Source organism: Arachis hypogaea, chromosome 6 (assembly GCF_003086295.3).
Source record: "Arachis hypogaea cultivar Tifrunner chromosome 6, arahy.Tifrunner.gnm2.J5K5, whole genome shotgun sequence".
Lineage (NCBI taxonomy): Eukaryota > Viridiplantae > Streptophyta > Magnoliopsida > Fabales > Fabaceae > Arachis > Arachis hypogaea.
The window spans coordinates 86,140,329-86,154,648 of record NC_092041.1 but is presented as its reverse complement, the minus strand read 5'-3'; the positions used below and the strand labels follow the sequence as shown (position 1 = coordinate 86,154,648).

Here is a 14,320-nt window from a genome sequence, read left to right as displayed (position 1 = left end):
AGATCTTTATTCATTATCTAGCGAAATTGTGTATATATTTATACACAAATACATTAGTTTTAGTAACTAATTTTGTTGTATAAATAGTATTTTTATTATTAAAATTACTTTTATTTTGGCCAAGCAAATCTAAGTTGATTTGTTTTTTTTAAAAAGATTACATTTAATGGATGACTTTATATCTCAAACAGGATTGTCAACCGAACATGAAAGTTCTGAAAAAGAAAAACATAGATTATCGGTAGGAAAGGAGTAACAGGAAAAAGAAAATACTTTGGCTATATTTTTTTTCTTTTACTGTGATGTTTGGTGTTTGGTAGTTAAAGCTACTGTTATATATCTTTAGCTTAAGATAAATGAGAAAAGGCATTTGGATTTGTCTCAATTATTGTGTGTCTAGACAATGATAGCTACTAACAGATGGACATGATGCAACAAAATGATGAAATGTCATGTATTATAATTGGTTATTTATTCCATCACACTCCTATCTACACAGATATCCTAATCTAGTTGGGATATGTTCCATTTTAAAATTAAGACTGTTTGTTGTTTACTTATAATGCATTGGCAAAGCCAAAGCGTGTGTGCCATATCATGGTTAATTGTTGGGTATTTGTTTCATTGAAGTGTAGGAAGGAAAAAAGAATAAAATATATATAGAAAAATATAGGTAAATAATAAAAATATTAAATAATATAAATAATAGATATATCAGATTTTTATTTTATTAGTGTATGGGTAATTATTTTAATATTAAAATTTAGAAATTTAATTTAGAGGTGTAATATGTTTTTATTTAATTGTTGTCCCCCTAACATTTTCCAATATATATAGGCTAAGGAATGAATGTGAAAAATGCTTAGTAATTAAACACTTATTTCTAATGCTCTCTCCATTTCAAAAACAAAATGTTAATTGTATACAAAAATTAATTATTAATATAAAATATATACTAAAATAAATTAAATAACACATATTTATACATAAATATATAATAACTAATTTTGATGATTAATTTAATATATATGTAATATGATTAACTTTAAAATAAATGGCTTTTATTTTTTAGATTTATTGAGAAGTTAATATATTTAAAAAATAAATTTATTTAAATATATAATTTTTCAATCAACTCAAAAAGAAAAAACTATATTTATTTTAAAACAGAGAGAGTAATTAATTAAATCATTACTCAAAAAGTATGAAAGATGTTAAAAATGATTTAAATTAACCAAAATGATATGTGAACATTAAAATTAACTATCATCATTAGTTATTATGTATTTTATGTATAAAAGTATATGTTATTTAATTTATTTTTAATGTATATTTTATATTTTAATATATATTTTATATTAATGACTGATTTTTATATATATCTAATATAGGTGATAAATTAAATACTTTATTATATGATACAAATATGAAGGAAAAAAATAATTTTAAACAAAACTTTTGAACTTTTGGTATTGTTGTAGATCTACTATTATGTGTTTCTCTATATATATATTGTCTCTTTTAAATTTTCGGATAAACTAATAAAAATGCATTTGAATAATTTTGGTGCTGACAAAAACGTACTCGAATTTTATTATCGACAAAAATACTTTTAAATAATTTTAAAATGCGATAAAAATATCTAATAACATTAAATATGTATTTTTCAAAAAATAGTTTAGAGATTGAATTTTGATGCAATTTTTTGTAAGAATAATTAGAAAAATAAGATATTAATATTCTTAAAATTTGGTGATTTTTTATTAAAGATATATTTTTTATAAATTTTTAAAAGTATTATTGGTTATTGACAAAAAATCACAAAAAAATATATATTCAGCAAAAAAATTACCAAATTTTAAAAATAAAAATATTATTTTTTAATTATACTTATAAAAAATTACATCAAAATTTAAATTTTAAAATATTTTTAAAAATAAATATTTAATATTAATATTTTTGTCACATTTTAAGATTATTTGAAGATATTTTTATTGATAATAAAATTCGAGTATATTTTATCAGTGCCAATATTATTCAAGCATATTTGTAGTGGTTTATCCTAAGTTTTAATACCATTACCGAACTACTAAAATAACATTCGAAAAAATTTGATATTACAAAATAGTTTATAAAAATTAAAATTAGACTATATCATTCTTATTTTTTTATAATGTTACTTCATATATTATTTTTTAATTGTATTTTTATACAAATTTGTAGAAATTAAATTACGTTATCAAAATTAGAATGACGATACTGTAAAATTGCATAACAAATTTCATTCTTATAAATTTATTTTATAATTTTGACAATCATTTTCAACCGGCAGTTGAGTGTGGTTGACTCTTTTATTTTAATTTTTACAGCTTTTGTGATTGGTGACAGGATAAGATGTACAGAGAGCTACCTGAACTGATATATATGAGCACAAGGGAATTTCATACAGACAGCACCACTTAGCTAACATATCCTCTCAACACTTGCAGCTACAAATAAATGTTGTACTTGTAAAAAAAAACATAACATATCCCTCAAAAAACAAAGGGTACTTGCCAAAGAAAAGAAAACAATAATGGAACCAACAACAACAACAGTGGTGAAGGCTATTCCAATTCCAAACTCATCATCACCACCACCAACCATCATCATGATGAGACGAGACAGAGATGCTTCTTTCTCTTCTTATCTCAAACCACATCATCTTCTGCATCATAACCATCAAATTGATGATCTTGATGATGATGATGATGATGAATCCACCACTGAGCTCAGCATTTTCGATGCACACAAGTACTTCAACAGCGAAGATAATAATAACAATAATAATGAGATCCCAAATAAAGTTACCATCATCAGCAACAACAGAGTCTCTCCTCTCTCCATCATCCCCACTCATGATGACACCACCATTGCTCCAGAGAAGGCCGCTAACACAGTAGGAACTACCGCCACCGCCACCAGATACTCCTCCGCTTCATCCTCCGTGGACGGTGGTGGCTACAGAGCAAGATCGTTGAACGGCACAGCAACACCATCAGAAGCCAGCTGGAACAGCCAGGCAGGTTTGCTCTCTCACACTAACTGTTGGGAATAAGACACAATTCCCCCTTGAGAAAACACCTTTGACAGAGAAATAAAATAGACACAATCACAACACAAGAATTTAACGTGGAAACTCCAATTACCGGAGAAAAAACCACGGCCGTTGTCAAATGACAACCAGAGAATATCACTATGTGAAAATTGTTACAACACATAGACTTCTTTCTCTCACCGGCACCCCAGTACACCCACACTCTTTCAAAGCAAATATCTAACTACACCTCACAACACTCTCTAATCAAAGAGTACAGAGGAAAAGAAAAATCAGATACAAGCTTAAAGTGTTTCTGACTGGTGCAAAAACAAATGAAGAACTTAGCCTCATATTTATAGCCTAGGCCACCCACTCCATTTGCTATCCTAAGCAATGTGGGACTAATTCAACCAAATCCTAACAATCTCCACCTTGATTGAAATAGTCACACATCTTCAGCTTCCATTGTCAACACCGACAATTCTTTGCTGCCATTGTCTATACCGACAATCATAGTTCAGAGAACTATCATACTCCACCATGAAAGTATACTCACTTGGAATTAGACCACTCCAAGAATTTCGCCTTGGTACAGATCGAAACCTTGCTGAAAATTCATGGTGCAACTTCCAAATTGGCTTTTCCTGGAAGTTCTTCAGCCATCGACCTAACTCCGCCACACACCTTGCATCTCAACGCCAACCAATGCCCGTGTGCAATTGTGGACCTGATTGCCACAACTCATCCTTATCCATGGCAGTGCGGTAATACCATGAGAATACTTCTTGTCTTCTAGAGAACATCATCTTCTCTCATAGAGAGAGCAACCAGAGATCTTCTCCTTCAACGCCTTGTGCAAACCTGATTGTATCAACACATCCTTGACTTGTACTTGCCACAAGCCAAAATTGATTCTTCCATCAAATTTCTCTATTTCAAGCTTCACAGCACTTGAATATCCTGACATTGTTGCAACCGTATACTGGAATATTATAACTCAACTGTAGACCGTGCACTAGGAAGGGTCCCCAGGAAAGAGAGGTGGGTCACAATGGACACACTTAAATACCAAGTCTTTCCTTAGCCAGAACCTTTTCCAAACTGCACTCTCACAGAGTCACACTGCCTTCCAGCAACAACAACAGCAACCAAAGAGATTAGACTAGGCTGCAACCACAGAGCATACTAAGAATAAATCCCACCGAACCGAAGCTCTGATACCACTTGTTGGGAATAAGACACAATTCCCCCTTGAGAAAACACCTTTGACAGAGAAATAAAATAGACACAATCACAACACAAGAATTTAACGTGGAAACTCCAATTACCGGAGAAAAAACCACGGCCGTTGTCAAATGACAACCAGAGAATATCACTATGTGAAAATTGTTACAACACATAGACTTCTTTCTCTCACCGGCACCCCAGTACACCCACACTCTTTCAAAGCAAATATCTAACTACACCTCACAACACTCTCTAATCAAAGAGTACAGAGGAAAAGAAAAATCAGATACAAGCTTAAAGTGTTTCTGACTGGTGCAAAAACAAATGAAGAACTTAGCCTCATATTTATAGCCTAGGCCACCCACTCCATTTGCTATCCTAAGCAATGTGGGACTAATTCAACCAAATCCTAACACTAACAACTCCGGCGGCGGCGGTGCTGCCACCCAACCTTCCTTGAGAGACTCCAACGGTCTGAACAAGAAGCTCAAGGACTCACTATCCAAACCGATTTGGATCTTGAGAAGAAAATGCCCATGCAGAGGGAAAAAATCAGTGCAAGTTAAAGAATACACCACAAAAGTTCCACAACCACCACCACAACCGGAGCCAGAACCGTTAATTATAAACACTGTGTCAGTGGCGGCAGCGAAGAACCCTAAGAGTGTTTCGCTCATTGCACCAAACAAGAATTGGGTTGCAGAAAACGTCGTAACCGCAACAAACTCCAATTCAAGTTCTAAGAGATTTCATACACACCGAGTTGTAGCGTCAACATCACTGGCGATGGTACCATTTAGCGATGGATTCACTTTCCCGGTTCTGAACGCGAAACCGCACCCTCGAAACGGCGTCGTTTCACGCCAAGAAGGAGGAGATAAGGAGGACGACCAACTGCCACGTGATTCGTTGGAGGTTTTCCAACCGCCTGACGACGTAGAGCCGACCTCGGATTCTCCTGAGGGGATAGCCGTTGGAGGCGGCGGAGATGGCGATGAGGATGAAGTTGACGATGGCGCCAGCGATGCGAGCTCCGATCTGTTCGAGATCGAGAGCTTCTCCACCGGCGGCGCCATGCAACCTACGTGTCCCGTTGTGTTCCGTCGCGAGCCTTGCAACAGTGGCGGAAACGGCTTCTTTTACGGCGGAGGAGGTGGTCGGCGGAGGAGCATGGATGAGGGGTCCACGGCGACGATGACGGAGTGCTACGAGCCAAGTGAGGCGAGCGTGGAGTGGAGCGTGACGACGGCAGAGGGTTGCTACGAAGAGAGCATCGTAGACGGCGGAGGAGGAGGAGGAGTTGATATGGCGGCGGAGACGGTGGGGGAGAAGTGGAAGAAAAAAGCAGGTTCGTCTTTGGCGGTAAACGGGGCGCTGCTGATTGGAGGGTGTCGGAGTGAGAAGGCGGTAAGCGTAGGGCGGCAGGCGCAGCCAGTGAGGAAGTTTGGTGGTGGTGGCTGCGGACAGAGTGGGGCCACGTGTGGTTCGAGGCACGTGAATGTTAAGAATATGAATGTGATTGTAAATGGTGGTGGTAATGGTGGAAGTAGGGTACCGTTAGGTTCTTGTAATAAGCCACCCCTTCCTCATCATCACACCACCAACACCACACCGTGCATCTCTCTAGCTTTTGCTACTTAATAATCTCTTCCTCTCTTTTTTTTCATTTTGGATAGTTCGAGGAAGTTAAGTATATATTGCATGAATAAGCATTTTCTTTTTATTTTTTAGTTCTTTAGATTAATTTTGTGGAAGAGAACACTCTACTTGGAAGCATATTGTGGAGCAAACTCTTGAGCTGACCACTGAAATTTTTTCAAGCTATTGTTTGATAAAGCGCTTTTCAAGCTTCAATTTTAATGCTATTGTTTGAATTAGAGAATGAATTATTAGTCTTGCACATGTTCAAATTTTGAGAATCAGTTGATGAAGTATCGAGCATATTGAATACAACTAAATTAAATAAATACAAGATAATATTATAAAAGTGATATAAATATATGCACCTTTTGAACTGAGTGAGAGGAGAATAATATTAAAAAAAAGAAACGAAAGAGAGACGGAAAGTAGGAAGCCAAGAGTGGTCACAGAATTGGTTGATCAAAAAGACATACACGTCTTTCTTTTTAAGAGCAATATTTTCTATTTAAAAAAAACATAAAAAATAAAAAATAAAGCCAAAGAATGTACTAAATATTAGTTAAGAGAGAAGAAAAAATTAAATTTCTTTTTTTTTATTAAATACATAAAAAATTTATATTTTTAGTATCATTAACTTAATTAGTTCTCTTAAAATACATTTTAACAAAATTTATAACAAAAAAAAAAATAAAAATAAGAAAATGAATAGGTAGACCTATATGTTCTTCTGTGTCTTTTGATAAGATGTGTAGAAGACAGATTCAATGTAAAGTGTTGGATCTAGGCATGTTAATGAGTTAACCGTACCCATTATTTTAGCGTTTGACTACTTGATCCATCAACCAATAACAAATTGACAATACTAGTAACAGCAATTTGCTCCCCACACGATATGGATACATGCATGTTGTTGAGTGGTTGTTATGATATGTTCTGCTTTGTCCACTCGAACTCGATTTCCTCATTATCTGGTGATGACGACCCAATGTAATTATGCCCTAATACAAGCAGATCAGAGCTTTCTTCCTTTTGTTTGTTTGTTTGTTTTCTATGACATTTTGTTTTCAGGCCTCAATTATTGACTTATTTGTGTATTCTTGTTTTCTTTAGTACATGTAGGGATGCTGTTTCACGACGATCATGCTAATTAGCAACAATTTAATGTTGGTTCAGTAGAGCAATGTTATTATTATATGTTCCTTCAAGAATGTTTATCTTTCGTAGGTCTCAGGATAAGATTGATTTTCAAGATTAATTAATGAATGATGCTGCTCATGTTGTAAATCCATGTAATTTATAAAAATATTTAAAAGATAATAAAAAATTAACGAAAAGTTTTTTTATTTTATATTTTTAGTTAATTCTTATTTTATTGTATATTTCTTAATAATAAAATAATATCAAATATAACAAATACTATCATAAATATTATGTATGAAAATATAAATAGTATAATAAATAAGATAATTTTAACTTATTTTTTCCCTAACATTACTGGTTATATGTTTCTAGAATATACATCTACATCCTCACAACATTAAGAATATATGTAGGTCCTATAAATGTTGGATCTGCGACCAAAATCACATGGCAACCAAAATCACATGGCATATGGTTAGATAATATATATATCTTGGATAGACTTGATATATTATTGGAATGTTTTCACTTATATTTTAATAAAAGAGTGTCGCCTAGTTATTTTAATATATTTCTCTCCCCCTACCCCCCATTTGCAAGTGTTATATATTTAAGACAGGGATTATGAAGAGAGGAGGGAAAAAGAAGGGGGGGGGGGGGGGGGATTCCACATCCGTTTTCTTTTTTCCAAATATTGCTTGTGGATCGTTTATTTTGTAGTCTGTTTAATTTATGAGGTTTTAATTATTATATTTTTGTGGGTCTACCTATTTCTTTATTTTCTTGTATTATGAATATTTCAACTGAGTAAAATTTTAAACTGATTTTTAAAATATAAAAAATACACTAGTTTCATTTTCGATTTATCAATTACACTCTTTATATTTCTAAAATTAAAAAAAATACACTTAACTAGTCCTTTACCTCATTTTCGGCCAATTTTGTTACCACCGATAATGACATCAGTAACATACTACATTAGAGTGTGTATCAGTTAGACAATGAGTTAGCAATTGCAACTCTTTGCCCCAATTTGATCTATGATTTCTAATTTTAACTCTAATTGCAATAATACTTCACAATTTTCTTCTTTTTTGTTTGTTCACCATCATTTTTCTTCTTCTTCTTCTTTGCTTTGCACAACACCGATGTAGTTTGGAATGATAAGCACAAGGCAGCAATCACACTTATACCAGTCTAGCACCTACGAAACTCTGCTTCGACTTGGAGAAAGTAGGATACACTCAATAAAAAAATAACAAATTCAGTAATTAAAACAAAAAAAAATCAACAAATTCAGCACAAGAATGAACAAATTGAGGATTGACACCTACCTATAAGAGTAAGGCAATAGTGACAAGTAGAGGCAGCGTTGCGAGGAGAACAGAAGAACAATGAACCGGAGAAAGAAGTGGCCACCATGTAGGTGTGTTAGAGTCTGAGAGAGGCTTAAGAAAGCAAAACAACAGCAATGAGACTAGGAAAGGAGAACAAACGCAGTCCAGCGAGAGCAGAATGTGGGCAACAAAATGCAAAGCGACGACAACAATGATGGCTATTGAGACTCGCTCTGGCACCTGCTTTCTTATCCATTCTGGTTCATTTATGTGCTCCTTCTGCACAGCAAAGAAGAATAAGAAGAATGTGTCGGCCGCCGTGAGGAGCTCTCGACCATCGGGAAGATTTCGAAGAGGAATAAAGTGAGATAACATAAAATGAGAAGACACCGCATCCAACTCAAAATCTTAAGGTAGTAAGTTAATATGTCTCTCATTTTATAAACTCCTCACTCTTCCTTATTTTCTTTGATGTGGGACTAACTTCATGCACTCTACACACTTGTAATATTAACAATCTCTCCCTCAAGTATGAGCATCCACAATCAAGCATCAACCCCCTATAACTTCTCCACCACATATGAATATTTGTCCATCACACCGCCGCACTACACCTTGGGACACACCAATTTGAAGGTTCTAATAGCAAAATGAGCAATATGAAGCCGGATGAGGTAGAAGGAAGAGTACAGGCTGCTGGTGATGCAAAGGGCTGGGAGTCCAACAAAGACGGGTCACTGGAGGTGGGTTTGGGGCGAGTGTCTGGGTTTAGAAAAGACATTGAACCACAAGACCAAGTAGAGGAAGGGGCAGCCACAGAAGAGAATTTATACGAAGATTCAGTGATATGCAGAGACAAGCAAATCAGGAGTTGGGAAGAGAAAATGGCAGAAAATAAAGAAGCCTAGAAACTGGAAGTCGAATCAAGAGCAGTACCATGCAGCGATGAGGAGAACATCATGGCAATTCTTCAAGATAAAAAAAACCATAGCTATGAAACGAAGACAGTCGAAGCGAAAAGAGAAATTCAGAAGAAGTCGCCCAAAATACCACAAGCAGGTGTGTAATAAACTTTGTAAATAATTTTAAGCTGTTGAAATATTAGGGAGTCGGGAGGTGTTGCAAAATCGAACATGATAAAATTTTCAAAAATAAGTTTAGAGTAGATATGTTGGGGTTGATAGAAACAAAAAAGGAATTGCTGAACAAATATGATGTAGCTAGAATTTGGGGCAATGATAGAGCTAGTTGGGAGTGTGTTAATTCTATTGGAGCTTTGGGAAGGTTACTATTAATTTGGGATGACTTTGTATTCAAATTGTTAAATTGCTATAAAGGAGATAGATGGTTATGTGTAGAAGGAGTGATGACCAAAGATAATTTTTACTGTGCGATTTGTTTGGTGTATGGCTCGCATGTGAGAGATGAAAAACTCTCAACGTGGGAGGATTTAAGCTTTATTATAGGATTGTGTCAAATCCCATTTTGTTACATGGAAAACTTCAATGAAATTATGCATATAGAGGAAAGAAAAGGGGCAACCAACTTGTCAGTTTCTGCTGAGGACTTTAGAGCATGGATAAATGGCATGGAGTTGGTGGACTTGTTAATTAATGATCGGAAGTATACATGGTTTAGAGATCAGTCATGCAGTCATATTGATAGATGACTGGTGAGCTTAGAATGGCTGGATGCGTACCCAGATACTTGTTGAAGAGGGGGCCCGAGAGGTCTCTCATATCATTATCCTTTGATTGTGGAAGATAGAAGAATAGTTCAAGGACTAAGACCGTTCCACAGTTTAGACACGTGGTTCACGCATGAAGGCTTCCTAAGGATGATGAAGGAAGAATGGAGGGGCTTGGGCGACGCACAGATCCTGGATAAACTAAAGGCGCTGACAAAACCACTGGGTAGATGGCACAAGCAGCACTTTGGAAATAAACAGGAGAAGATACAAAAGTTTGAGGAGGAGATCAGGAAAGTAGATAATCTGGTGAGCAGCGGAGTTTATGACGGTATAGTAGAAGCAAGAAGGAAGGCGCTACTTAGGTGTTGTGAGGTATGGTATGAGAGGCAGGATATACATTGGAAGCAAATATCTAGATCTCGATATGCCAAGGAGATGGACAGGAATACCAGGTACTTCCACAATATTACATCAGCAAGGAGGAGGAATAACAGGATTGAGTCTTTAGTAATTAACGGAAGGCTGGTAAGGAATCATGCAAGAATTAAGGTTGTCACTAGAGATTTCTACAGGAATTTGTACCACCAGAAAAAGTTGCCAAATATTAGCTTCCGAGATAGCTTAGTTAATCGCTTAGAGGAAGAGGAAGCACAAACACTAGAGGTATTACCGACGATGGAGGAGGTAAAGAAGGCAGTATAGGACTGCGAATCATCTAAGACTCCAGGTAATGATGGATATAATATGAATTTTATAAAAAGATGCTGGAAGGAGATTAGAGCGGATTTTACAAAAGCTGTAATAAGTTTCTTTGTGACAGAAAAGCTACCAGCAGATTTCAACATTACTTGGTAGCATTGGCTCCAAAGTTTGTGGGTGTGAAGGAGATAAAGGACCTTAGACTGATCAGTATGGTGGGATGCGTGTATAAGGTTATATCAAAAGTGTTGACAAGAAGAATGAGGAGCGTAATGCCAGGACTAGTTGGGGAATCACAGAGTGCATTTGTTAAGGGCAGAAGGATACATGATAGAGCACTAATAGCATGTGAAACTGTACAGTGGCTAAAACTGAAGAAGAAGGCATCAACAATCATCAAATTGGACTTTCACAAGGCTTATGATAGAGTCAAATGGAACTTCATTCATATTGTGTTGGAAAAGATGGGATTTGGTAGAAGGTGGAGGGCATGGACTACAAAATGCATTAGAATAGCGTCTATATCCATAATGGTTAATGGGTCACCGGCTAAACCGTTCAGGATGGAAAGGGAGCTTCGGCAAGGCGACCCGTTATCACCGTATCTATTCGTCCTGGTTGTAGATGTGTTGAATAGGATGATTGGAAAGGTGGTAAGAAACAAGAGAATATCACCCCTCTTAGTCGATAGGGATAATATAGAGTTATCACATTTTCAGTTTGTTTATGACACTATATTGTTCTATCCACCAGAGGAGGAGACAGTGAGAAATTACAAGTGACTCCTGAGGTGTTTTGAAGTCATGTCTGGGCTGAGCATTAACTTCGACAAGTCTAGTTTCATACCGATAAATTGCAGCCAGGAGTGGGTTTGTTAGATGTGCCAATTATTAGAATACCGGTGAAATATCTCGGAATTATTCTAGGAGCAAACCCGAGGCTTGTAAAAACGTGGAAGCCAATAGTCGATAAGGTAGAGGAGAAATTAAGTCTATGGAAAGTAAAGGTGCTCAGTAAAGCAGAAAAGTTGGTCCTCATCAAGTCTGTAATTAATAGTCTTCCGACCTACTATTTGAGTCTGTATAAAATGCCAGTCACGGTGGCAAAAAAAAATTTCTTTACAAAGAAAGTTCTTTTGGGGGAAGGACGATGGACGACATGGGCTAGCGCTTGTAAAATGGGAAATGGTACAAGCGCCGAAGAAACTAGGAAGGCTCGGTGTGGGAGATGCGATGATTCGGAATACTGCATTATTGTTTAAGTGGCGGTGGAGATTCTTGAAGGAAGAGTGTCCTTTATAGAAAAAGGTAGTGTGCTCCTGTCATAATCTAAACCCCATACAGTTATTGTCTACTCAAGAGATACCAGAATAAGGGGGCCCGTGGAGAGATATATGTCACCTGCAGATTAAAGAGCAATAGGTCAGACAAAGGATGATTGACGGGCTGGCTATGGAAGTTGGAGATGGTAGATTAACAAGATTTTGGGAAGATACTTGGCTACAGTTGGGAAAACTGCAAGACTCCTTTTCGAGACTCTACTTGATTTCAGATAACAAAGGATCCATGATTGCAGAATGTGGGTTTTGGGATGGGATTGAGTGGGTGTAGAATTTCCTATGGAGGAGGGAACTCCGCCAATGGGAAACTGATAGTTTGAACCAAATGCTTGATACCTTGCAAGATGTGAGACTGATGGCTGACACACAAGATAGAGTGGTGTAAAAATTTGATAAGGAAGGTGTTTATAATACTAACTCATTTGTGCAGGTTTTGCAGGAACAGACTCTGGCGGACGATATCCTTAGCTACAAGTTCACAAATGAAATCTGGAAAGGAATGGTCCCCCCTCATATAGAGTTGTTTACCTAGTTTGTGCTTGTAGGTCAAGTCAATACAAAGGATTGGCTAAGTAGATTGGGCATCATTGAACGAAGTGATAATATCTGTATTATGTTTAGCAAGAAAACTGAATCTGTACAACATCTATTTGTTACATGTGAGTATGCTTGGCAGGTGTGGTGCACATGATTAGACATATGGGTCGTGTTTGGAGCATTCCAGGTTCCATAAAAGACACTTTGAGAGTTGGAGGACTATGTCTTTGAGAAAAGACGTGCGGAAAACATGGTGAGTTAGATTCTTCTCAATTATATGGAATATCTGGTTGTGTAGAAATGAACTTATTTTACAGAATAAGACAACAGATGTGGTAGACTATGTGAATAGGTCATTTTGTTGCTCTAGAGAGTGATGAAAAAGTTGACTCGTGTTGTTAATGGCTCTGCCGGAGATGACATAGGAGTTGATAAATTTCATGTAATGTATCTATGTATGCTCCACAGCATGTGCTGAGCTTGACTCTCCTTAAAAAAAAAACCACCAGACCGATTAACCATCAGCTCTGATACTACTTTGTTGGACCGCCGTGGGGAGCTCTCAACCACCGGAGAGATTTCGGAGAGGAATCAAGTGAGATAACATAAGATGAGAAGACACCACATCCAACTCAAAACCTTAAGGTAGTAAGTTAATGGGTCTCTGATAAACCCATATTTCATGATTTATCTTGTGCTCAATTGAGTGGTTTTTATCAACTCTTTAACCACTTATTCATACTATTTGCATGGTTTTACATTTGCCTTCCTAATTATGTGCTTTGATTGAAAACATGCTTCTTTGGCCTTAAGTTCCCTATGTTTAATCCTCTCTTATTGCCATTAGATGCCTTGATATGTGTGTTAAGTGATTCCAGAGATTACAAGGCAGGAATGACTCAGAGGATGGAAAGGAAGCATGCAAAAGTGGAAGGAATACAATAAGTTGGAGAAATTGCTAAGCTGTCCAGCCTGACCTCTTCACACTCAAACGGCTATAACTTTAGCTACAGAGGTCCAAACGATGCGGTTCCAGTTGCGTTGGAAAGCTAACGTCTGGGGCTTCGATTTGATATATAATTTGTCATAGCTGCATCAACGCCAGGCGACGCGAACGCATGAGTCACGTGAATGTGTGACCTGGCAGGAATGCAACCCGCACGGCCGCGTGAGCCATGCGGCCGTGTCACTTTTCCGCGACCTGTACGGACCAGAAAGCACTGGAAGTGACTTCTTTGCCGTTTCTGACCCATTTTTCGGCCCAGAGAACACAGATTAGAGGCTATAAAGTGAGGGAATGCATCCATTCATAATCATGCTCCAATAATTCACTTTTCATATTTTTAGATGTAGTTTTTGGTGAGAAAGGTTCTCTCCTCTCTCTCTTAGGATTAGGATTTAGGACTTCTCTTAGTTTTAGGAGTGACTCTCAATCCCAGGTTCTTTATTTTTATTTATCCCAATTTAATTTATGAACTCTTCCATGTTACAAATTACTCTTTTAAATTAATGTTATTTGAGATATTTCAGATCTATGATTGCTTTCTTTAATTTATGTTGTTGGTACTTATCCAAATTATTTTCATTCGAGTAGATAGTTTTCCTTTTGGCCTTGGTTAAATAATTGGTGA

General features: G+C 36.4%; 2 protein-coding genes and 1 long non-coding RNA gene across 3 annotated transcripts; all 3 read left to right on the top strand.

Annotated features, from left to right (window-relative positions):
- Positions 1-2,575: 2,575 nt before the first annotated feature.
- LOC112696828 (uncharacterized) lies at positions 2,576-6,192 on the top strand. The gene has a single exon (XM_072197219.1). The coding sequence runs from the start codon at positions 2,576-2,578 to the stop codon at positions 3,095-3,097; it is 522 nt and encodes a 173-aa protein (XP_072053320.1). The 3' UTR covers positions 3,098-6,192.
- LOC140173704 (uncharacterized) lies at positions 5,093-5,947 on the top strand. The gene has a single exon (XM_072198224.1). The coding sequence runs from the start codon at positions 5,093-5,095 to the stop codon at positions 5,945-5,947; it is 855 nt and encodes a 284-aa protein (XP_072054325.1).
- Positions 6,193-7,535: 1,343 nt separating the features above from the next.
- On the top strand, positions 7,536-9,778 carry LOC140173473 (uncharacterized). Its single transcript, XR_011862413.1, has 2 exons — positions 7,536-8,837; positions 8,955-9,778. It is a non-coding gene; the product is annotated as an uncharacterized lncRNA (long non-coding RNA).
- The last annotated feature ends 4,542 nt before the right edge of the window (positions 9,779-14,320 follow it).

Excerpts from the sequence above, each read along its gene's own strand:
- LOC112696828 (XM_072197219.1), top strand. The coding sequence starts at position 2,576 with ATGGAACCAACAACAACAACAGTGGTGAAGGCTATTCCAATTCCAAAC.
- LOC140173704 (XM_072198224.1), top strand. The coding sequence starts at position 5,093 with ATGGTACCATTTAGCGATGGATTCACTTTCCCGGTTCTGAACGCGAAA.